The 25,107-nt window shown below is 43.7% G+C and overlaps 1 protein-coding gene across 3 annotated transcripts in view; it reads right to left on the reverse strand.

Moving 5' to 3' along the window:
• Positions 1 to 24,774, reverse strand: part of SMURF1 (SMAD specific E3 ubiquitin protein ligase 1) — a 55,177-nt gene extending 30,403 nt beyond the window's left edge. For 2 of the 3 annotated variants that reach the window (XM_081169492.1, XM_081169491.1), the window contains exon 1: positions 24,623 to 24,773. In XM_081169492.1, coding sequence (XP_081025618.1) covers positions 24,623 to 24,677 — 55 coding nt within the window. In that variant the 5' untranslated portion in view covers positions 24,678 to 24,773. Of the gene's footprint in view, positions 1 to 24,622 lie in introns of all 3 variants that reach the window. The other variant, XM_081169493.1, reaches the window with a different exon arrangement.
• Positions 24,775 to 25,107: the final 333 nt, after the last annotated feature.

Raw genomic sequence — 25,107 nt, forward strand, 5'->3', positions numbered from 1 at the left:
ATAATGCTCAGAGAGAGCAAAGTGGCAAGACTTTAATCCAGAAAAAGATTTGCATCCAATTACAAATGAAGTACCAAGAAACACAGTGCTTGCATGCAGCACTTAGCTTCTGAAACTACTTTCAGTTAACAATACTGTATTAAAACAAAAAGACAGCAATTTAGTAGTAGTCAAGCAGAAGGCAGTGTGAACAGAATTTCTCCTTACAATGGTTGGCCGCATTTTTAAGAATGCAAATGCAAAACATACACCAATCCCTGCAGTACACACACACACACACACACAAAATACACCACACCCTGTCTCCTGACCCAATAACTTGTACACTATTACATTAGTCTTAATAGTGAAACTTGCATAACTGGACACAACTTGAGAGAATCTAAAATAGCTTCCACTTAAGAATTCTCTCTTCACATTTAAAAAGATATGTTAGTAAGACATTGTACAAAACACAGTATTATTAATTCTCTGACCTATGAAGTGTATTATGAACTTTTACATTTTCCTTTCCTTGATAGTTTAGAATTAGATATAATCTTAGTCGTCAGTGAGCCTTCAATTAAATGACTTTAGGGGGGTGCATGTACACAGAAGCCTGAACATGAAGGTTTCATACACAAGCAATTTTCTCCAGATTAGCCTAGTCAGACAAATATTTTTTAAAGTTGCTGATGTTTTATCAATATTACTGGGTCTCGGGTAACGCACACCATGTCAACACTCTCATCCACAATCAAGTTGTGGGTCAGTATTGTTTACTTGTGGGTTAATCTGGCACTCAACAACCAAGGCGGACTTGCTTGATGGGGAAAGGTCCAGAATGGGCAAGGGCCTTTAAGTAACTACTGCCTCTTCTCCTTATTAAAAGTGATGACACATTTCTGCTGTCTGGTCCTGCCTCTTTGTGTGCAGAGGAGAGCATTTTAAAGAAATGGGATGAAGGGTTGAGGGGAACTGAAATTCCTCCCTGCTTGTCACTTACTTCCTCATAGATGTCCACAAAATAGTTATCTTCAACTGAGTTCACCAGAGCTTGGCTAAAATGACAAACAGCAAGACTAGCAAACTGAAGAGAGCCAAATTGTGGGCAGGGAAGCATTTAGCATGCACACAGCATTATACATACTTAGGACAGATCTTTAAACAAATAAGACTGCTGCCATCATCTTACTTTGCTCTCAGCTGGTCACAAACCAAAGCTTTTGCCCTAGTTATCAGAACATATTCAAGTACTACAAAAATGTCTTTTAAAGCAAAATCTAGGGTCTTCTCTTAGTTTTACAGAAAAACTAGCCAATTTCATTTATTGGTTTTATGAATTTACTTTCATATAAATTTCAAGGTGATTTACAAGCGTACAACAAAAACAAAATAGTTTTAAATGGGATACAAACCCAAGTCACAAATTTACACTTCCACCTCCTACCCACCCCCATACGGCTAGAAAAGCTTGTTGAAACAAAAATGTTGCCAATTTTCTCCAGGAACTACAAATAGTGGCTTCCTGTTGCATTTCAACATTCCCTAATCGCACTGAAAGCCCTGATCCAATTTGCCGTGGAGAAGGTCTCTGATATTCTATGAACCTGAAGGAGAAAGTCGCTTGAAGAGCACAAGTGAGAGATTGGGACTGAATCTGCCTTGGTCACTTCTGCTCAATCTCAGGTCTGCAACCCCACTGGAATCAGCCATAATCAGCTTCTGCAGCTACACTGCCATGGCCCTCTCAAGTAGCTTTCATGCCTGCTTGCATTTCTTTTGCCAAAATTTGTGCTCCTTTTCACTCTCCTCGTATGGACAGCCTTCCATTTTCTAAAAGAGGCCTTCTTGCCTATAATGGCTTCTTTGACTCTGCTCGTTAACCATGCTGGCATTCTCCTGGCTCTGGTGGGACCTTCCCTGATACAGTGGTTTGCAAAATGTTCTGAGGTTGCTCAACATCTTAAAGGATTTTTCAACAAGACTAGTAATGGAAAGCCATCTTCTCTGCAATACCTTCCCCAACAATAAAGTGCAGCCACAGGAGTATATTCTGGGGCAGTAGTCTGTTCAGAACCACTCACCTTTAACACAAACATGCATTTGTGGACCCATTTGTCTGGCAATAATGATGCTGTTGCGGCACAAATTAGGGTGACCACACCTGACCCACCAGTTGAAGGTAAAGATTCATCCAGGGTGTACTGTCTACTCAGCATAAAGTGCTGATGAAACACCATGACACAAGAAATCTCTGCAATGCACAGTGCATCTCTGACAGACAATTAGAAAGGGAAGTTTGAAAATCACTGATAGTTGAATGCAACAGAGGGTAGTGGCTGCCTGGAGCTATGGGGAGTAGGAGAAGACCCAAGTCAAAACAGGTGGCCTCCGAAAGTGACTTTACAGTGGTGCCCCGCAAGACGAATGCCTCGCAAGACAGAAAACTCGCTAGACGAAAGAGTTTTCCGTTTTGGAGGTGCTTCGCAAAACGAATTTCCTATGGGCTTGCTTCACAAGACGACAATGTCTTGCGAGTTCCTGCTGGGTTTTTTTTCTCCCCCCCCCTTTTTCTAAGCCGCTAAACCGCTTATCAGCTGATCCAATCAGCAGATAAGCCGCTAATAGCGCTAATCCGCTAATCCTTCAATGGGCTTGTTTCGCAAGACGAAAAAACCGCTAGACGAAGAGAATTACAGAACGGATTCTTTTCGTCTTGCGAGGCACCACTGTAAAATGTTTAAAGGAAGTAATGGCCACTACAGCCACTATGCAGAGAAGCTTTTATAAGATGGGAGAACACTTCTTCCTTTTTAACCATCCAAGCAACAAATAAGTAGTGCAGTTGTGTGATCCAACACATGTTGTGGATTTATTTGCTTATTTGCATTGCTGAGGCAATAAAAGATAAAAGGCGCTAGATTTTTTAAATAAACAAAAGCTGGAAGGTCCTGTGATCAATGGAAGAATAGGAAGAGAGAATTTTTGGAAAGGACAATTAAGAGTTTTGTTCTAGAACTGGAGTGGTACAGCTATCACCAACAAGATTATTAAATCAATGGGAAGAAATTATCAGAATTTGTAGCACTTCATGACACAGGAAATCTAGTAAACAGACTTAAATGTTTTTTTTTAACAGTGAGCACATAAGGGTAATTTTATTTGTCCCACTGCTTTGGAAGTAAACAGCAATGAGAGGAGAGAAGCAAGAGCTTTTCTAGACGATGTCAATATTCCTGGGTTTACGCTGGCCAGCCACTCACCACTCCCACCCCAGTTCTTAAAGTTTACAGGAAATATAAAGCCGTGGGTGGAATATTTCAAGATGCAAATTAAATCCTATTCTCTTCATTAATTTTGTTGATTGATTCATACATTTCTGAATATTTCTCCTGCAGCATCTTCCATCTTGGTGAAACTGCACTGGCTTTCTCAAGTGACTAGTACAGTCAAGCCTCAGTTGCCGAATGTAATCCGTTCCAGAAGACCATTCGACTTCCAAAACGTTTGACAACCGAGGCGCGGCTTCCGACTGGTTGCAAGAGCTTCTTGCACTCAAGTGGAAGCCGCGTCAGATGTTCGGGTTCTGAAAAATGTTCAAAAACTGCAGCATTTACTTCCAGGTTTTCAGAGTTCAGGAGCCAAAACGTTCAAAAATGGAGCCATTCCCCTTTTGCAGCAGCCTTAAGGCCAGCTAAATACCTCTTCAATAGTACGTCCTACATACACACTTAATATCCAAGTTTGATAAATGTTTTTTCAAGAACTACTGTTTAAAGATCGCATGTGAAAATAATACTATTTCCACAAAATAGATCCTTAAAGCATTCTATTTGAGAATTCAGTAGCAGCTTCATATGCTTCTCTAAGGACTCAGCTATACAGCTGCAAATAAAACATTTTAAGAGTATTTTAGGTGCAATATACAATGTGACACTAGATAGCGATGGGTGAGCCTTATAGAAAATTCAATGCATTTTTAAAAAACGCTTTTAAAAAAGCATCTTCAGAACAGTTTTTTATATGTATGTAGATTCCACCAACATCTATTTTGTGTCAAGTCATAAGCTACTTGTTTGCCATGTGGCTTCTTTGGATGGGGGGGGGGCATTGTATAGTGGGAAAAATCCTTAGATGCATGGAAATAGCTGTGGTACCATGAATATATCAAGCAGATGATAGACTTTATCTCAAATTACTCTCCCCCACCTTCTTAGCCACTGAAATTTCACTACCTAGTATATGCTTACAACTCCAAATTCAAAGAGATATTTGAAAGTTGCCACAGCATTAGGTGTGCTTACCATGCTTCATTTATATTTACTAGGTAGAAGTTCAATAGTGGAAAATTTGGAAGTTAACATTAAATTACTTCAAGAAAAAATTAATATATGGGAAACTCAAAACAGAAAAATCACCTATTCTTACTTTCAAAAGAGAAAACTAAGGAATATGCTGAAAATACTTCAGCATTATTTTTTATCCTCTTTGCAATCTTTCACCTAAAGGTGTTTTATTTGTTGCACTTCCTCATTACATTCCAAGAAATGTTTATTTTTAGTTTTCCCTAAGTCTCTTGCTCCTTAATCTCAGTTGAAGCTATCTCAGTACATCAAAACTTCCTTTAATGGCTTTCAAATCTGCATAACATACAATTCCCCCAACTCAGGGATCATCAGTGACCTATTTAGGAGGGAAAATCTTTTCTAGCAGTGCTACACACAACAAAAAGCTATATTCCCAAAGCTATTTCTGTGTTCCGAGTCAAAAATCTGTACAGTAGCACTGTACAGCTCAAAGTGGTGGTCACAAACACTTGCTTAAATAGCAAGTACAATGATTACAACTGAGCTACTTCTCCAAAACAGTTGAATATTATTTAGAGAAAACCCGGAGACTGAAGCTGCATGCCATATGCTGCATTAAATCCCATGGCACACTGCCCCAAGATCAAGCTTCAGCAGAAATCTGATAAACAGTCACTTCTCAGTCACATGATTTTGTATGATATATATGTACTCTGAATGCCCTATGACCATTGCAACAACAGTAACTATTTCAGTCGTGAACACATATGACTATCTATACAACATTCCACCACAGGTAAAATACTCACATGTTCGCAGCACAGGATTTATTTATTTTTAACAGCTCCCCTTCTCCAAATAAAACAAGCAGCAGCAGTTTCCCATCAGCTCACTTGCAAACCAATGTCAATGTTTTGCCACAAAACCCACCGGGTAAAGTAGGTCAAGATCTTTATCTTTGTCAGGAATTCACCTATTAAATCCTATTTTCGGCAAGAAATTAATACAACTTTTGAAATTTTGCTGCAAGAAATTACCGTATTTTTCGCCCTATAAGACGCACTTTTCCCCCTCCAAAAATGAAGGGGAAATGTGGGTGCGTCTTATGGGGCGAATGCAGGCTTTCGCTGAAGCCTGGAGAGCGAGAGCGGTAGGTGCGCACCGACCCCTCTCGCTCTCCAGGCTTCGCGGTCCTCTCCCCAAGCAGCGGGAATGCTCCCGCTGCTTGGGGAGAGTTGCCGGCATCCCGAAGCCTGCACGCGCTGATCCCAGCGCCTGCAGGCTTCGCGGATCTCTCCGCAAGCAGCGGGAACGTTCCCGCTGCTTGGGGAGAGTTGCCGGCATCCCGAAGCCTGCGCGCGCTGATCCCAGCGCCTGCAGGCTTCGCGGATCTCTCCGCAAGCAGCGGGAACGTTCCCGCTGCTTGGGGAGAGTTGCAGGCATCCCGAAGCCTGCCCGCGCTGATCCCAGCGCCAGCAGGCTTTGCGGATCTCTCCGCAAGCAGCGGGAACGTTCCCGCTGCTTGGGGAGAGTTGCCGGCATCCCGAAGCCTGCGCGCGCTGATCCCAGCGCCTGCAGGCTTCGCGGATCTCTCCGCAAGCAGCGGGAACGTTCCCGCTGCTTGGGGAGAGTTGCAGGCATCCCGAAGCCTGCCCGCGCTGATCCCAGCGCCTGCAGGCTTCGCGGATCTCTCCGCAAGCAGCGGGAACGTTCCCGCTGCTTGGGGAGAGTTGCAGGCATCCCGAAGCCTGCGCGCGCTGATCCCAGCGCCTGCAGGCTTCGCGGATCTCTCCGCAAGCAGCGGAAACGTTCCCGCTGCTTGGGGAGAGTTGCAGGCATCCCGAAGCCTGCCCGCGCTGATCCCAGCGCCTGCAGGCTTCGCGGATCTCTCCGCAAGCAGCGGGAACGTTCCTGCTGCTTGGGGAGAGTTGCCGGCATCCCGAAGCCTGCCCGCGCTGATCCCAGCGCCTGCAGGCTTCGCGGATCTCTCCGCAAGCAGCGGGAACCACCGCTGGGCTCCCACGGCTTGCAGAGAGCTGCCTGTTTGCGGGCTGGGGTCGGGGGAAGCTTGGGCTGCCCCAGCCCCGCGCCTGGGGGGGAAATAATTTTTTCCCTTTATTTCCCCCCAAAAAAACTAGGTGCGTCTTATGGGCCGGAGCGTCTTATGGGGCGCAAAATACGGTAATACAAAACCACAAGGATATGACTAGGGCTGGGAGATATAACAATATATCACCCAAAACTGGTTTGAAGTCAATATTGTGATACCGGTTTCATAATTTTTGACCTGGCAATATATTGTGAATCATGATGTGTGTGTGCTATGCTAAAATTGCAATGTGGGAAAAACAGTGAAACCAGCCAATGCCTCTACATAGCTCCATCCTTATTTCAGAAATTGTCATATATCAGCATAGGTAAAGGGGACACAGGTGGCGCTGTGGTCTAAACCACTGAGCCCCTTGCACTTGCCGGTTGGAAGATCAGCGGTTCAAATCCACTTGATGGGGTGAGCTCCTGTTGCTCTTTCTCGGCTTCTGAAAACCTAGCAGTTCGAAAGCACACCAGTAGATAAATAGGTACTGCTGCAGCGGGAAAGTAAACAGAGTTTCAGTGCGCTCTGGCACTCATCACAGTCCTCTGTGTGCCAGTACGATTCAGTCATGCTGGCCACATGATCTGGAAAGCCGTCTGTGGACAAACACCAGCTCCCTTGGCCTGAAAAGCGAGGTGAGGCCTGCACTTAACCGTCCAGGGGTCCTTTACCTTTACCTGTAGGTATATTACAATGTTTATAGGGTGATATATCACGATGTTGAAAACCAAATGTCGCCCAGTCCTAGATATGACCTTACTGTCTATGTAATGCCAGACAGTTGCTAGGCTGTAGCCCAAAGGCAGTTTGTCACATTATACCTAGATTTGGTTTCTTCAAGGCCGGCAGTCTTTCTGCTACATCTTTACCTTTCCAACTATCAACCTAAGTCCTAAGCCATTGAAATTATCCTGCTAACTTAAAAGATGCTGCTTTTCTTTCTCACTACCCCCATGCCTCTCATCGGTGGGACTAGAATAAATGCTTCACTTTCAAATTTCAAACAGCCAGGGGGAAAAATCAGTCAACAGATTACACATGAGTCCCTGAGTACAGCCTGAAGTTACATAAGGCTGAAGCTAAAAAGATGTCTAGTAAGTTGTTTGTGCCTAAATGGATGGTGCCTGGGAGCCACATGTATGCTATATGGGGATCTGCAAGAGACTAAAAGCCAGGATACAAAGGTGAATAAAGAGGAAAACCTACAACAGCCTTAAGTTCAGGTTGTTGTTTTTTTAATTTAACAAAATTTATATACTACTTGATGATGGTGACATCAGATGTCAAAAAGATAAACTATCTGACGTTTAGAAGACATCTGAAGACAGCCCTGCTTAGGGAAGTTTGACATTTTAGTGTATTTTTAATCTTTTGTTGGAAGCCGCCCAGAGTGGCTGGGGAAACCCAGCCAGATGGGCTAGATAAAATTATTATTAATTATTATTATTATTATTATTATTATTATTATTATTATTATTACTACTACTACTACTACTACTACTACTACTACGCCCTATACCCATATATCTCAGGGTGATTCACAACATAAGATCACAATATAAAAAACAGAAAATACATAATAAAAACAAAAATGATGACAACCCAATAAAGTAGCAAAACCTCTGTGGTTTCATGAGATTCTTGGATGACCAGGTCTACAGTGTCCCATCCCCCGTTCCCACTGGTCATTTGCACCATTCCTATTTGATCTTGTCCCTTAACAGTGCCTGATTGAACTGCCTATATCATTAAAAAAAAAAACCTAGACCATGAAATAAGGGCAGAAGTTATTGTGGTCCCATTTGACTATGTATTAGACATTTTTATAACCTAATCTATTGTCCCTTTTAATGAAACGAAGCTATCTGTAGAGTGCAATGAAGTGAGGCAGCAAAGAAATGCATCAGAAATACAAACTGAACCCAGACTTCTAAAGTGCACTCCTCCTGGGCTTCCTCAGAGCACTACTGAGAGGATTTTCCCTGCGGAACAGTTTATTTCACATGCAGCTAGGGATATACTTGTTAATTATTCACTTTCTTCAACTGCCTGAGAGCAACCCCTTTGTTATTCAATAAACCATGTTAGAGTTTAGGGAAAGATCCATGGAATCATTTTTTAAGAGCAAGCTGCTTTAAATGCTTGCATAACAAAGAAGCAAACTCCAAGTATGGAGAATTGTGTCCTTCCTCCCACGAGCATGCATAACTGAGATTCCATGCTGAATTTCACCTGCCAAAAATGTTTTTGCATGTCTAACGCTTCCAGCTTACTGAAAGCTGTAATTCAATGCAATGCTGCACAACCACCCATACAGGCCAATGAAATTAAGGATCGGCATGCACTGCCCAAGGTCACAGACAAAATCTGGGACAGAGTTGAAATCTGATTGCTTCCCAAGTCCTAGTTCTACGCTATTACCACATCATTAACTTTGGTCAGCATTTTAATCCTGACAGCAACATCTTTAGTAACAAGCACTTTCTACTATATGAAAACGACTGGAGTGAAAATGCATTCTGAGGTCTACACATTGAGTAATCAACAGCTATGCAGTTCAAGAAACTCTTTAACCTTCCAATTTCCCCTTTATATCAATTTCAGATATACTTCATATCAGATTCCACAAACTGCAGCAGCTGGGCTAATAGCTTCATTTAGCTGTCCAATATGACCCTATGGTCAGAATGAGGGTAGCTGCAACATCCAACAGCTTGACCTCACACCCACACCCACACTGGTGCATTCCTCCATTGTCTCCCAAGACAGACCAATGCCAGCAGCAGCAGCAATGTGAAATTACACTTCCTTGCATTTTACTTGGCACCCCTAATTCTGGACAAGTTTAAAAAAACCCAGTCCCAATATGGATCCTTGGGGGACTCCACTTTCTACCTCTGTCCACTGGGAGAAACATTGTGAAAGAAAAGCCTTCCAAACTGTTATGCTATTAAACTGATTGATCAAAAACAATTCCCAACAGTTGCTCCACAAAGATATAGCACAACTGAAGTGTATTGTTCTTCATCTTGAACAGTGGTTCCCAACTGGTGGTCTGTGGACACAGGGGGTCTGTGGCACCATTAACATAACAAAAATTACCACAGAGAAAATTTCAAAATAGGGGGTCTATGGCTTGGCTTTTGAAAAACGGGGGTATGGAGTACTTAGCTAATTGGAAAGAGTGAATGTCTAAGTCAGTGGATGGCAAATGGTTCTATCAATACAACCTGTAACAGGGTTATCCTGCCCATTCAAAAGATATTCTACAAGTTGTATGCTAGAACAAACAGAATATTTCTGTCCTTAAACAATTGTTCTTTACAGTCTGCATTTCAACTATATTTTACAACTTTACACCTAAAGAAACACTATACCAAGGAGTTTTGAATCTCAGGCAAAATCAACTACACAGATTATAAGGTAGCAGAGTTAACAGCACACTCTATTATGAAAGAGGGCTTTTATTCAAACTGAAGCTGTGTCAGTCTATGTGTTGTACTTTTGTTCCTCAAATATGACAGCATTATTTCAACAGCCAAGTTAATGACTTCAAATTTGAATTAATACTCTGTTTACACAGGCCTACACTGACAGACACCAGAGCTGACTGACAAAACACACAGACATATATATGCAGTCATATTATCCAAGCTCTAGTATAAGAAAGCATACAAAAGTGTTGGACTGTGTTTGGAACATTCCCAGTGGAAAAGATTTTTGGCTACTACCATAGTTAGTTATCCACTAGGATTATAGTCTGCCAGTATTCACTTGCTAGTTTTGAACTATTTGATCTATAATATTTGTGCCCATTTTTCTTGTTCACAACCAAACTGTAGATTTAGGACACTCAGGCATAACACAATAGCACTGATAAAATCCCAAGCTTTATCTTGTATCACCATGAAATGTTAAAATATTTAATGCCTTCTCAGCTCATTTATTACGAGACTTGACAATTCCCTGGCTTGGAGTGCAACCTTAAGCTGCAGGTTGTCATTTTACTCACGGAGACAACTGAAAGAGGCCATTTAAGGCTATTAGGCTACATTCTATAATGAAACCTGGAAAGGCTATAGAGTAACCATTTTAGGAGGGAAAAGCAATGGGTAACTGTGCTAAATTCTATATAACAAGGACTTTCTCTGGACTTTAGACTAAGACTCTTACAACAAAAAAATAACAGTCCTACCTTGGTTGATAAACACCTTGCGACTCAAACATTTTGGTTCCCAAACACCCCAAACCCAGAAGCGAGTGTTCCGGTATACGAATGTTCTTTGGAACCCGAACGTCTGACACAGCTTCTGATTGGCTGCAGGAGATTCCTGCAGCCATTTGGAAGCCGCATGTTGATTCCTGAACATTTTTTAAGTCAAACAGACTTCCGGAACAGATTCCGTTTGACTTCCAAGGTACGACTGTACTTAGAATTTTCTGGACTCCACTATGTTTAGGAAAGGGCTATTTAAGACGCAGGTGGCGCTGTGGGTAAAAGCCTCAGCGCCTAGGGCTTGCCGATCGAAAGGTCGGCGGTTCGAATCCCTGCGGCGGGGTGCGCTCCCGTCGTTCGGTCCCAGCGCCTGCCAACCTAGCAGTTCGAAAGCACCCCCGGGTGCAAGTAGATAAATAGGGACCGCTTACAAGCGGGAAGGTAAACGGCGTTTCCGTGTGCGGCTCTGGTTCGCCAGAGCAGCGATGTCACGCTGGCCACGTGACCCGGAAGTGTCTTCGGACAGTGCTGGCCCCCGGCCTCTTGAGTGAGATGGGCGCACAACCCTAGAGTCTGGCAAGACTGGCCCGAGAGGGCAGGGGTACCTTTACCTTTACCTTTATTTAAGACATCTAGCTGATGGAGATGTAATAGGCATGAACAATGCTTCTTTAAAACACATGTTAATACAATGTCCGACATTGGTAATTTTGGGGGAGAGGGTAATTGAAACAATTACTGTGACTGTACAGAAAAATCTCAAATTTGGAGAGGAAATTCCTTTGGAATTTTATTTCCAATCTAACTAAGTATTGTTGGGTTGTATGAATGGGTTTTCCAAGCCCTTACTATGACAAAAAGACTGGTATTGATGAACTTGCAATTATCATCTGAGAACTTCTAAATTCATTCTCATTTAGATAAAAATCAAAATGTTGTTTTCTCTGCAATTTTTTAAAATTCATTCTCTCTCCTCTCTTCTTTCTCAATCATCTTGGAATAGTTTTCAGATCTGCTCTGGTTTAGTTTGGAAGTGAAGTGCTCCAATTTGATCAGACTTCTACTCAGGAAATGCTTCGGATTCCAGGCTGTTTGGTGCATATCATGGTTTCTCCAGTGGCACACACACACACACACACACACACTTGTGTCAGGGACCAGGAGCACTGGCAGAGGAAGGAGGGTGCGGTGGGTGTGTTCTGCCCCAGGTGTCATCCCTGGGGGGGTGACATGGCCCCCCTGGGATGCTCACCACGGGCAGCACCTCGCCCCCGGGACACTCGCCACTCACCATGGGCGATTAACCCCGCCCTGCAGGCACAGCATGTGCACCACTCTGGGTGCCGGAGCCGCTAACTCCGCCTCTGACCAGAAGTCAGATTCTTCTTAATCAGGTGGTGGTGGAAAGGACTCCAAACTTGAAGGAGAAGGGCATGTAGAAGTGCTTCTACCCAAGGAAGCTGCAGGACCAGCACCCCCTGCCTCTAGACAGAGGATGTGGCACTGGCATCCTCTGGCTCCAAGGGCTTCACTATAGAAGACCCATGACAACTTGTGCCTCCACTTCTGTATCACAGTTAGAAACTACTGGAGGAGGCTGGACCCCTTTACATCAAGCAGCAACTTCCAACATAGGGGTTGCTAACAATCATGCTGCACCTGCTGCTATTCCTATACAAGGGCTCAGTTTCAGCCTGTTCATTGCTGCAGCAACCTCAGAGTTCTGTGTTTCCCAGAGTACAGCTTGAACCTCACCTTTTCTTACATTTCAGTCAAGCATTGCTGCACCACAGAGCAGGACAAGCAGAGGAGTAATTCTCTATGGTTAATCTCCATTAAATATATAAACATGATGGCTTGACAAGAGAAACAAACAAACAAAAATCTTCTGTTGACAGCAAAAGCTCAACAACCCAAGAGACTGAGAAAAGACACATTTGATACTATCGTAAGCATGCCTCTGCTAAAGTGGGTAATAATAATTTTGTTCAGTTATTAGCCATAACAGAACAAAAAGCAGAAAAAACATTCTGAGTTGAGCAACAAATTTAGGTCTTAAATTCCTGCCCATTTATGCTAACTAGAGTATGTCTCACTGAGCTCAGTAAATGCACTTAGGACTGCAATAATTTTTTTTTAATTAAGTAGTTCAGGTTTCCATCAACAATCTTTTGCATCAGTTTTCATCCAAATTGATAGTCATTGTTACCAGCTTCAAAACAATCCAAAATCTCCTTCAAACAGTGAATTAGGATTCTGGCTTGTTCTGAAGCTGATTAACTATAGTTTACAGGCTCTGATGACATGGGAAATTGGTTAAATGCCTTCCTGGTTTGACTGCTCACACTGTATCAGACATTGTATCAGACTAGACAAGTACCCATCTTGCACAACTACAATACTGAGAAGACCAGGTAGAATTCATTTAAGTTTTACTGTCAGAGATGTCTATGCAAGATTGGTCTCCACACCTGCCATAAATCAGAGTTGTACATATATGCATCTTCCTAACTATAATAAAGCATGTACATTTATGCTGTAACATGTGGGTTGAAGACTAAATTATAATTAAAGCCTAGGTGCGACATAAAATTTCCTTAAATATTTCAGTCACAAATTGTTATGAATCGGGGATATTATTATAGCGCACTGAACAGATGGCTATTTGTGGTCATCACCAAGCACTACCTAGGCACATACAGTTTAAGCTTTTTCACAGATCTTCCTGGACTCCATCCTTCCATGAACACATAGGAAAGACCAGAGCCACATTCTCATTTTGACAGCTATAAAGCCACTGGCATCACTTGAACCTATCTAGAACTGGAGAAAGGGACAAATAGCTCATGGCCTCAGATGAGGGTGCATATTCCCATGTACCATCAAAAGACTCACGTAGACCTTTTGGTAGAGCCCATACATATCTGTCTCATGGGCTTCCCAATTTCTGGACTGAGAAACTGTCACGCTTAAAACTTTGCAAATCACTCTTGGGTAGATACTTTCATTGACCACTAAAAGAAAAGAAGCATACATACTAATCAGTCATCTAAAGTTAATCTCTATCTTGGCTAATGTAAGAACTATCATATTTTTCTTTACTTCTGCTCTTTATCTTTCAAAGGATGAATCCCTGAGTTAGTGCTATAGGTACATTCAGAAAACTGCTGAGATTTGCATTTTCAGAGCGAGAATGGGCACAGTTTATTTGTCATGGGGCTTTGAGGCAATTTGGGATAAGTTAAATTGCAAACGTACACATACTCATTTGGGAATAAGTCCCACTGAATGCACTGGGACTTAGCTGCATTGTCAGTCAGTCTGCAAAGAGCTTCCTGAATTACCATATTAAGGACTATCAGACAGGTTTCCCACTTGTTGTCAAAGCTTTTTCAGCCCGAAGTCCATATTCCTCCAGGGGCAACTTTCTGGGAGACAAATGCCAGTGGTAGGCAAGGCCAGAGAAGAAAGTGGGCAGAGCAATAGATGAAACTCTTACCTAACCTGAAGTCATTCAAAAGCCAGAGTTTGTACACACACCCTTCTTCACCCAGGCAAGCAATATCCTACATTCCAGTCAGGGAAAAACACTCAGAGAAGGCATGGAGCAGAGCTGGTGAAGGGTGGGGCCTTGGGACAGAGTCCCAGGGAGCTACATTTGGCCCCCAGGTCTGAGGTTCCCTACCCGTGTTTTATAATACTTTTCACCAGTCATTTCTCCCCCATCCTAACATTTTGCTATGAGTTCTTTGAAACTCAAGAGGTAGTCCATTTAATAAAACAAATTACACTGTTCCTGTATGCAGTTGTTCTAGTGTACATGGGTGCCAGCATCTCTCTGCTATAGTCTATACACTAAACAATTTCCCCTTAAATAATTCCACTTATTGCAGGAGTATTACCATTTCTCTTTATCACTTAATATAGGTTTTACTTCTATTTGATATTATCTAATTTGAATGACATCATTACCAGAGAATATAAAAACATAAGCAACAACACACTAGTCCTGAGAATTCACAGATCAGGTTCTACAATAATATAGTCTTGGAAGATCATTCATCATGGCATTTTGCAGCAAATTTGACACCAAGAATAGTGAAAGATTATCACATCAAAGTTACAGGAACTTTCATAGCTTTAGCACAACAAGATCTCCATCTGAACCGCAAGACAACAGCCAGTAAGAGGCATTTCTAGTTCATGGCACAAGATGCTACAGGCACGCCTGATCCAGAGAGAATTCCTTTCAGCTGCAACCGAGGTGAACACAGCTGTTACCACCACACCCTTTGTGTATTATTTCAGTATCTGTAACAATAATGGATTTGTTTATGCACATTACAAATAAGTGCATAAATCAATCTGCATTAGTTAATCTAGCAGTTGGGATCCAACATGGTTATTTTTATGTGCAGTGGGTTCTGAACAATAGATTCCTATAACTTATCACAAACTACACTTTCAAAAGTGGTTTCCTATGTGACCTGGGGAAAGAGGCTGCTGTTTGAGAAACATAAACCCTTAGTTAATGCCCCATCCGAAAACATGAATTTCTGCCGTAGCATTCTGGATCCCAACCAGTATCTTACAAAACGGAAAGCTTTCTCTTAATGCCACTCGGTCAGCTATGAATCAAACAGCCTGAAGGATTTGTGTCTGCTGCACTTGCTTTGCCCTTGACATAAGCCAACATACCGTAAGTTCTGGCCTCTAACGCGATTAAACATTAGTGGGCAAAGGTAACACAGAACTATTCTGCTCTAGAGTTTAACAGATTCTCAAACAAAGTCACTAACCATCTGATCCAGGTATTACTCTTGTACTACTCCTATCGGTATTCTCTTATACAGAGAACACAAATACAGCATGTGGTATTGAAAACATTTCCTTATTAGTTCCGCATGTGGGAAATTACCATACTTTCTTCCTTGTTTCCATATAATGCTATCAAGTGTTTTGTTATTCAAAGCTAAGATACAGCATTTCTTTGAAAACAAAGTTAATGAATATAGTAGATAGCATTTATCAATTATCATATATAATAATTTGTTTTTAGACATTTCAACACATAAAAGTAGTACACTTCCACATTTCCTATCAAAGGAATAAAGTCAATTACCATCCAAATACTAGTAAGATACACAGCAAGGCTGTGCCCTCTTACCCAGACCAGTCAGTAAGCCACCTGAGGGAAGGGAATAGAATTCTGCAAGTTTAAGCAAAGCTATTTCCATTGTATGTAATTAAGCAATAAAATGATTTGCTGAAGTCAAAACTTATCTGTTCAGAAAGTTTTTCAGTTTTAGGAAGATACACTGACTACAGTGTGTCTACACATAACGAAAAGGCAAAAAACAAATATATCTCCCAGACCTATTTCCTTGCACCACCTTATTGTAATGACCTTGTCCATACATCAATGATACTGATTTCTTGCTACTTTCTATCAGAATGATCCGTTATGTTTACTGTTTGTATGTTTATAAAAGAACAAGTATATTTTTTAAAGAAACAAATTTATTATACATGTAACATTTTAGATAAGATGAATAGCCTGTTGTCACTGTGTTGTTACTGAAAAAGACACACAAAGTTGTCTGGGCCAATCAATGTTAGTGTCATTGATCAGTGAATTAACTTTTCAGCATTGGCTTTACTCATCAAAAGTAAACAGGGGATATCACACAGGCCACAGCCCTTTTTTTAAATAAAAAAGCTGCCCTTGATTACCTTTTTAAAAAACGTTAAGAGCTATTTTTCTGCACAAGAAAAGCAGACAATTCCTACAAGTTCAAACATACTAGGAAGGAATTGTGTTTTTGTTTGTTTGGATAATTAATGAATACTTCAGATGCTTCTAATTATCCAAACCCCTCACCCTCTCTCTCTCAATACAGGTTATAATGTTTGAGAAACACGGCCTTAATCTCCAATCTAGTTACAGTGGTGCCTCGCAAGACGAAATTAATTCGTTCCGCAAGACTCTTCGTCTTGCGGTTTTTTCGTCTTGCGATGCACGGTTTCCCATAGGAATGCATTGAAAATCAATTAATGCGTTCCTAGGGAAACCGCCTTCAGACCAGGTCCGGGGACAGTCTGTCCCTGGACCTCTTCTGAAGGCTGGGGGGGGGGGGACAAGGGCTTTTCTTCTCACCCCCAGCATTTTAAAAAACCCTGGGACAGCGGAGGACTTCTCTGCTGTCTGGGCGATCTTAAAATGCTGGCGGGCGGCATTTTAAAATCGCCCCGGACAGCGGAGGACTTAAAAGCCCCTTAAAAGCGATTTAAAAGCCCCTGGGAAGGCAGGCAGGGGGGGGACAAAGACTTTCGCCCCCCGCCCGCCTTCAGAAGGTGTTCCCACCCCCCCGCCCGGCTTCGCAGCAGCGCTACGAAGCCCGGCGGCTGGGGCAGGTGTTCCCACCCCCCGCCCGGCTTCGCAGCAGCGCTACGAAGCCCAGCGGCTGGGGCAGGTGCTCCCGCCCCCCCACCCCGCTTCGGAGCAGCGTTCCGAAGCGGGGTGGCTGGGGCAGGTGTTCCCACCCCCCGCCCGGCTTCGGAGCACGGGGAGATCGCTTCTCCCCACCGCCCCTTGCTTCAAAAGAGGTCCGGGGGCAGCGGGAAGTGCTCCCGCTGCCCCCGGACCTCTTTTGAAGCAAGCGGCTGCAGAGAGAAGCGATCTCCCCGCAGCCGCTTGCTTCAAAAGAGGTCCGGGACCTCTTTTGAAGCAAGCGGCTGCGGGGAGAAGCACAGCCGCTTGCTTCAAAAGAGGTCCGGGGGCAGCGGGAGAGCTTCCCGCTGCCCCCGGACCTCTTTTGAAGCAAGCGGCTGCAGAGAGAAGCGATCTCCCCGCAGCCGCTTGCTTCAAAAGAGGTCCGGGGGCAGCGGGAGCACTTCCCGCTGCCCCCGGACCTCTTTTGAAGCAAGGGGCGGTGGGGAGAAGCGATCTCCCCGTGCTCCGAAGCCGGGCGGGGGGTGGGAACACCTGCCCCAGCCACCCCGCTTCGGAACGCTGCTCCGAAGCGGGGTGGGGGGGCGGGAGCACCTCTTTTGAAGCAAGCGGCTGCGGGGAGATCGCTTCTCTCTGCAGCCGCTTGCTTCAAAAGAGGTCCGGGGGCAGCGGGAGCGCTTCCCGCTGCCCCCGGACCTCTTTTGAAGCAAGGGGCGGTGGGGAGAAGCGATCTCCCGGCCGCCCCTTGCTTCAAAAGAGAAGACCCGCTGTCCCCGGGGCAAGCTTCGTTTTGCGAAGCAAGCCCATAGGGAAATTCGTCTTGCGAGGCAACTCGAAAACGAAAAAACCTTTCGTTTTGCGAGTTTTTCGTCTCGCGAGGCGTTCGTCTTGCGGGGTACCACTGTATTTTTATTCCTCCTTTCCATTTGATTACTTAGGGCAGATCTACATAGTTTACCCTTCATGACTCTATCTTCTCATGTCAACACAGTATACATTACTGAGAGGAACACGAACACACATACATACACCCTAATAATGCTTAAATCTTATCTACTGAAAGAGAAAATATGTAAGCGGGGGGAAAGATATATAAGCCAATGATTTCTTGGCATGCATAATAGGAACAAAAAATACGGGGTGGCAAGGAGAGAATCACCTTTAATTTGCAATGTGATATTTCAATCTCTATATCTTCATCATAAAAAAATCTGAACATTGGTTTAGTTTAATGCATATCCAGATGGTTCATCTCCAGTTAAGCTATGAAATTAGTCATAGGGGCAATACTATATTTAACACTTTGCTTTAACAGTCAGATCACAGAATTCCACAGAAGACATCAACCATGAGTATCTGAATAAATGTTGGAAATTTGCTTCTACTGTAATCAAAAGGGAGCAACAGCTATTTTAAACCATTCTGCAGCATGCTAAACACTTAAGTTGTAACATATTATACTATGACAATGTTTTGTTTTGTTTGTTTTATAAAAGTTTAAAGTATTGGATTTGCTTTACCAAGACTGAGAAGCCTGAAGGTCTCAATAAATTATTGCTGCTGCGTTTACACAAGCCATAGAATTCTATTAACCACAGTCTCTCCAATCAAGTCTGCATAATTATGGTGACAGAGAAGACTACCACTGAAAGCAAAGACACAAGTATCAGCACACAACTGGTTTCATAAACAACTTAAGCACCTTTTAAAAGAAAAGTGTCCTTGATCTCAATGAGCAAAACCCAACGTGAAAGGCAGTGCTTGTAAAGATTCATTCATTAACATACTTCAATAAGGAAATGCTTTGAAAATATTTAAAAATCCAGGCGTCAACCCCACTGTAGTCATATTAATTTATAAGCAACTAGTTGGGCTCTTAAGTGGAGCAGCAATAGCTCAGGTGGAGTATATGCTTTGCATGAAGATCCCAAGTTCAGTCTCTGGCACCTCCAGTTGACGAGGGGTGGGGAACTATTTTCAGCCCAAGGGTCTCATTCTCTCATGGGGAACCTTCACAGGACCACATATCAGTGGTGTCCAAGGCTGAAGACAAAAGTGGGTGAAAGCAATGGATGCGCCTCTTTCCTCTGTACAACAAGCAACATAACAGTTCTAAGGTACACTCTAGCCTGGCAAAAGCACCTGAGGAGTGCTTATGAGGGATGAGGCCTGGAGAGGGGACCTGACTCAGAAAGAATGCTGAGGGCCAGAAAGCCAAAGGGTCTGAGATTCTTCACCCCTTGGCTAAAGGGGTTTCTTATGGTGGAAAGCCGCCTCCTAACCTACCCTGCCAGGCTATGAGACACACTTCCTTGCATTCTGGCTGAGATCCTAGAAAGCCATGGCTTGTTAAGTATGTAGTACTCAGTAAGTAGTCCAATGGTCCAAATGTTTTGGCAACGTCAAATTTTCATGTGAGTGATATCACCAATTTCAAGCCTAAGCACATGTAAATACTCATATTGTGACCCTTCACTCCTGCTTTCCCTTGCTAGATTCACTTCGACTGTAAGCTCCTTATGGCACAACCCTCTCTGTCTACGTGAGTCTGCATACTGTACCCAATATTTATAATACCCACAATTCTATTTTTTAAAAAAACTTCAGCTTTACTGTTTGTGTACATTATGGGCAAGATCCAATTGTTGCAGCCCAGAAGCAAAAATAGCCATTCTGCTACTTAGAACCCCATTCTTAACACAGTGCAACAGTCAAATTCAATGGGTAGCCTGGGCCAGTAGAAGTGATGCAGAAGTGATGAATCATATACTTTTTTGCCCTGTTCTGCTACTTCTGCAACAATGCTTCTTCTCTCACTTCATATACTAACATTACATTGGCTCTCACCCAAAGTGTTTTGCATAATCACAACTCTTATTTGACTTCAGAATGCAATCCTAAATACGATATCTAAGAGACTGTACAACACAAAAAGCCATATAACAGCAGGACAGGAAGTAGAGAAAAGCAAAGGATACATGAGAACATAATGACTTCTGCGTATTTTGAAAGTTTTTATCATTTTTTTCTCCCTTTGGAGAAGCAATTTGCATTTGCAATATGGTTTACTTTTGAAAAAGAATGTGTTAAAAGATTATTAGATAACTGAGACAAAGAAAAGTCACAAAGCAAATAGTATGTCACATATTTGCGCAATCATTATCTGAGCTATAAAAATGAATAAAAATGTTAACATGTAGTTCACTAAAAGAAAGCAAAACAGGCAAAAAATACAATAAATCACTGCCAGATACTGAACAATTTTCTTCAAAATGTACACTGGTGTTACCGTTGCCGCTGTCACTGCTGCAGCCACCAAGGGAGAGAGGTAGGAGGGTCCTGGGAGGACCAGGGAGGCCACAAGGAATCACACCCCGAGCCTACCGGGCCCTGGCTAGCATGAAAAGAGCAGGCCCCCGGGGCCTGGGGGGAACCATGCACCAGAGACCACTCCAGAAAAAACAAACGCAGCACAGGACCTCCCCTACTGGATGATTACTACTACTACTACTACTACTACTACTACTATTAAAATGTACATTGGCAAATGGGAAGATTAATTTTCTGACAGAAGTGGATTCACTACGAGGCAGAACACACAAATAAGGAGAAGCTGATTTCTGAACTACATTTGGCAAGACTCTCTAGGATACAGGGCTTGGAGGCAGGCAATTCCCCACAGGAACAATCTATCAAGGCCGTTGCCAGTCATCTTTTGATAGGATCAGTAGGCACTCTCTTGGGGAATTTTAAGTTTTGTTGGAAAGGGGAGGGAGGTGACAGACAGGAAGTTGAACACTGTCTGGATTCCAATGGCTAGTTCACGCATTTCACATATGTGTATTACATCTGTGCAGAAAACTGCATGAACTCTGAAAACTACAGAGGACACGCACACACCCTGCCATGGTTACATGCAGCATTTATTTATTAATAAGTAATTACATAAAAGCATTTCACATACGTTGTCAGTAATCCTTGCAGTAATTCTTTAAGGTATGTCAGTGTTGTCATTTCTATATTGCAGAAACAAACAGAACAACTGAAAGAGAGTAAAAATAAAAAAATTCCTTCCAGTAGCACCTTAAAGACCAACTAAGTTAGTTCTTGGTATGAGCTTTCGTGTGCATGCACACTTCTTCAGATACACTGAAACAGAAGTTGCCAGATCCTTCTATATAGTGAGAAGGTGGGGAGGGGTGTTACTCAGAAGGGTGGTGGGAATGGGAGATAGGCAGATAGCTGAGGCTGAGAGAGCCTCTTGACGACTCTTAACGACTGTAATAGGTCTTACAGGAAAAGGCAAGGGGTGGGAAGGTGAGAAATGGTTTAGTTATGTATAGTGAGATAAGAATAACTAAACCATTTCTCACCTTCCCACCCCTTGCCTTTTCCTGTAAGACCTATTACAGTCGTTAAGCGTCGTCAAGAGGCTCTCTCAGCTATCTGCCTATCTCCCATTCCCACCACCCTTCTGAGTAACACCCCTCCCCACCTTCTCACTATATAGAAGGATCTGGCAACTTCTGTTTCAGTGTATCTGAAGAAGTGTGCATGCACACGAAAGCTCATACCAAGAACTAACTTAGTTGGTCTTTAAGGTGCTACTGGAAGGAATTTTTTTATTTTGACTATGGCAGACCAACACGGCTACCTATCTACTACTGAAAGAGAGTAGTTTGCCTACAGTGAGCAAAGATGAAGAATTTGAGGTCCTCCAGTAGGGATGTCAAAAAAAGGAAACAGGAGCGGAAATGGCCACTTATTCATCCCATGTCTGGAACAGAAATCAAACCAGCGAATACGATCAGCATTCACTGCTGTTGCTGGGTTGAGTCTGCAAATGCTACATAATTGATTACTTCCTCTCCCCCTCCCCAATTTGCATTGTTTCTTTTGCATTGAAAGAACCAAATAACAATGAGAATAACTACATAAATTAAATAAGCTACATAATTTCATCACAACAAACACTGGGTTTTGGGAGAATCAGATGAACTGCAGAGAAACAAAAGCAGTGGTACAAGCACCAACTGCAGCGAAGAATGGAAAACAATGCCTTCTTACATCCCATCTATCCTCCAGAGGATATTCCACCCCATCAGCCCCAGCAAGAATGAGCAATGGTTAGGAATTGTAGGAGTTATAGTACACTCTGCGAGATCAACAGGTTCCCATGCCTGACCTAACGTCAAATAGGAAATTCATAGATGAATAAATATATTAACCAGAGACCTGGTTCACAGTTCTTAGTCACTGTACACCAGCTCTCAAAATAGCCACAGCAGACAAAATTTCAACTGGAGATTACTACATGTTGAAGAAAATACACAAGTTCAACACAGATACAGTAGCCTTATAGAAAAGGTGTGGGCATAGTGGCTCTAATGGTTAGAACTCAGAGCTCGACAGAAACGCTGTCTTTGAGGAACACAATAGTAAAAAAATCAAATTATGCAATGCAACAAGTGCGAAACAAAAAACGGAACAAGAGTTGCTGTTAAGACAAGATAGTTTTTTTAAAAAAAATGTATACCGCCATATACCCGCAGGTCTCAGGACAGTTCACAGGATTAACAAGAAAAAAACAAATGAAAGGGAAGGAATTTCTAACTTTCACCTGTATCTTATTCAAACCATGGAATTTTGTGCTTCAGTAAATAACTTCTTAATATTTAGAGCTTTTTCTCCACCACATATTTCTATTTTGAAATACATACTTGCCTCCCAGTGTTAGAAACTGGGATAGAAAAGCTAGGAGCCAAATGGCTCCTGGGACCTGGGTTGTGGGTGCCAAAACAGACTGTCTAGTTGCCATTTGGAGGGTCAGTAACACTTTTTATTTATAAGCATGACTAATACGCAATTCACATAAGTGACATTGTTAATATCACATTTTAACAGAAATTGTTAATACATGTTTAATTTGGCGTTTGCAATAAAAATATTGGTACCATACTTGGATTTTCAAAATACTCTACTCTTTATTGTTACACTCCTTAACATATTGTCTGACCATAACATATACTAACCAGACTTCAAAGCACAAACATTTCCTGAATCCTTGAGAGTCAACCAGGCACAAAAAATGGCACCCAGACTTTTTGAAGTGCTCACAAATGGAGAAACTTTACAGCTCTCAGTAGGAAAACCCAAAGCTGCAATCCCTTGCAAATACACCTTGCAAATCCACATTAAGAAGCACTTTAACTATTTTGACCAACACAATTCTTGAGGTGCCCATCCCAACAAGTCTTTAATGAAACCCAACCTTCCCTTCAGGCCCCCCAAAAGTCTGGCTGGCCAAATCCAATTTTCAAAAGGAGACTCTCTTTGGTGTCTACACATAATAGCTGGGTATAAATTGATTCTGTCAGACATTAAGAAAACAGAAGCATTCTGAAATAAGGAACTGCAGCTACATCCAACACTGCTATGCAATGCCCTTTCAAAAGAGGAATGGCTTCCAAAGCGCTCCAGTTCTACAGAATCCCAAGAAAAAAGCACCTAATCCTTAATACACCTTATGGACTCAACAGAAACCAAAACAAGTTTACCTGCTTCCTATAAACTGCAAGAGGTTTAGGCTAGAATTCTGCCTTTCCCCCCTAAGAGTCATCCTGCAAAGCTCCAATGGGGAGAACCGTGAAGGAATGAAGTGGAGAAGAGGGAAGGAAGCACAGCAACCCCAGCTTAGTTGAGCTTTCTTGCAGGGCTGGAATGCCCATCTGTAGTGTACTGCCCCATATCCTGCACTCACAGTGGGCAGCTCAGCAGCAGGACCTGTGCAGAACAGCACTCTTCCCCCACTTGTCATTCCCAGCAAGGGGCATAAGGCATCCATACGAAAATGGAGGGGGGGGAGAGAGGAATGGAGAAGAATCAAGAGTCCCCCTGTGTGAACACACCTTTTCTTCTTCCCAAAAGAAAATTAGGGGCGATGGGAGAGAAACAAGAGAAGGATGGAGCAATCCCTAGCCTACTTACTATTATAAGGTGTGTGTGTGTGTGTTCTTTGTCACTTCTGTTTTGTTGCTGTAAGCCGCCTTCTGTACAGTAGGGAGGAGGTATAGGAATTAAAAGGGAATTGAAGTGAAAAATGAAAAAGTGAAAGATTGGGGGCGGGGGCGGGAGACAATGGCCATCACTGCCATGTGAACATTCAATCCAAAACTATTTTCCAATGACATGTTGGATACCATTAGTGTATTTAAGTGTATATATAGTCAATGGGCTATGGCTCTTCTCAATCCCAGGACAAACCAAGTTCGAGAGAGGATTTTCAGCCCTGACCTGCCACAGAAAAGGCTGCTGCTCTGAAGACTTTGCGGGCAGAGAGAAAAGACCCCGAGGCTCCCCGCTCTCTGGAGCCTCGCCGCCTTCCTCCGGCCTCGCATGGCAGGGCCCGGCCGGGCACCGCGCCGCTTCTTCCCCCCTTGCCCGCCCGAGCCGGGGCCGGGGGCTGACCCGCAGCGGGGCGGGATGGCGGCGGCGGCGGCGTCTCCCAGGCCGGAGGAGGAGGACGAGGAGCGCCTCCGCCCGCCCGCCCGCCCGCCGCCTTCCCTCCTTACCTGTGAGGCGAACTTTGATGCTGGATCCGGCCCTCCGGGTCCCCGCGTTCGACATGGCTCCCCTCAGGCGGGCGCCGGGCCCACCGGCCCAAAGGCGAGAGGCCGGGTCAGCCGACGGACGCCGCCGCCGCCGCCGCCATCGCTGCCCTCCTCTCGCCCCCTGCGGCCTCCCTTCCGTGCTTCTCTCTCCTCAGGCGGCGGCAGCTGCAGCAGCGGCGGCGCCGCCTCACCGAGCTCGACGCCCGCCGCCCCCCCTCCCGCCGCCGGACGCGAACGGCGACTGCGCCAGCTCGCTCCGCCTCAGAGCGGCGGCTGAGGCTCCGGCTGAGGCGGCTACTGCTGCTGCTGCTGCTGCGCAGGCGCGCTCCCAAGCCCCGGCCCCCCTCCTCCCTAGCCGCTTCTTTTAGCGCGCCTGCGCACACGCGCCCGCACTGGGCCGGCCTGCCTGCCTGCCCCCAGGGCCAACGAGCTCGCAGCTCCTTTTC

This window comes from Podarcis bocagei, assembly GCF_964188305.1.
Source record: "Podarcis bocagei genome assembly, chromosome: 14".
Classification (NCBI taxonomy): Eukaryota; Metazoa; Chordata; class Lepidosauria; order Squamata; family Lacertidae; genus Podarcis; species Podarcis bocagei.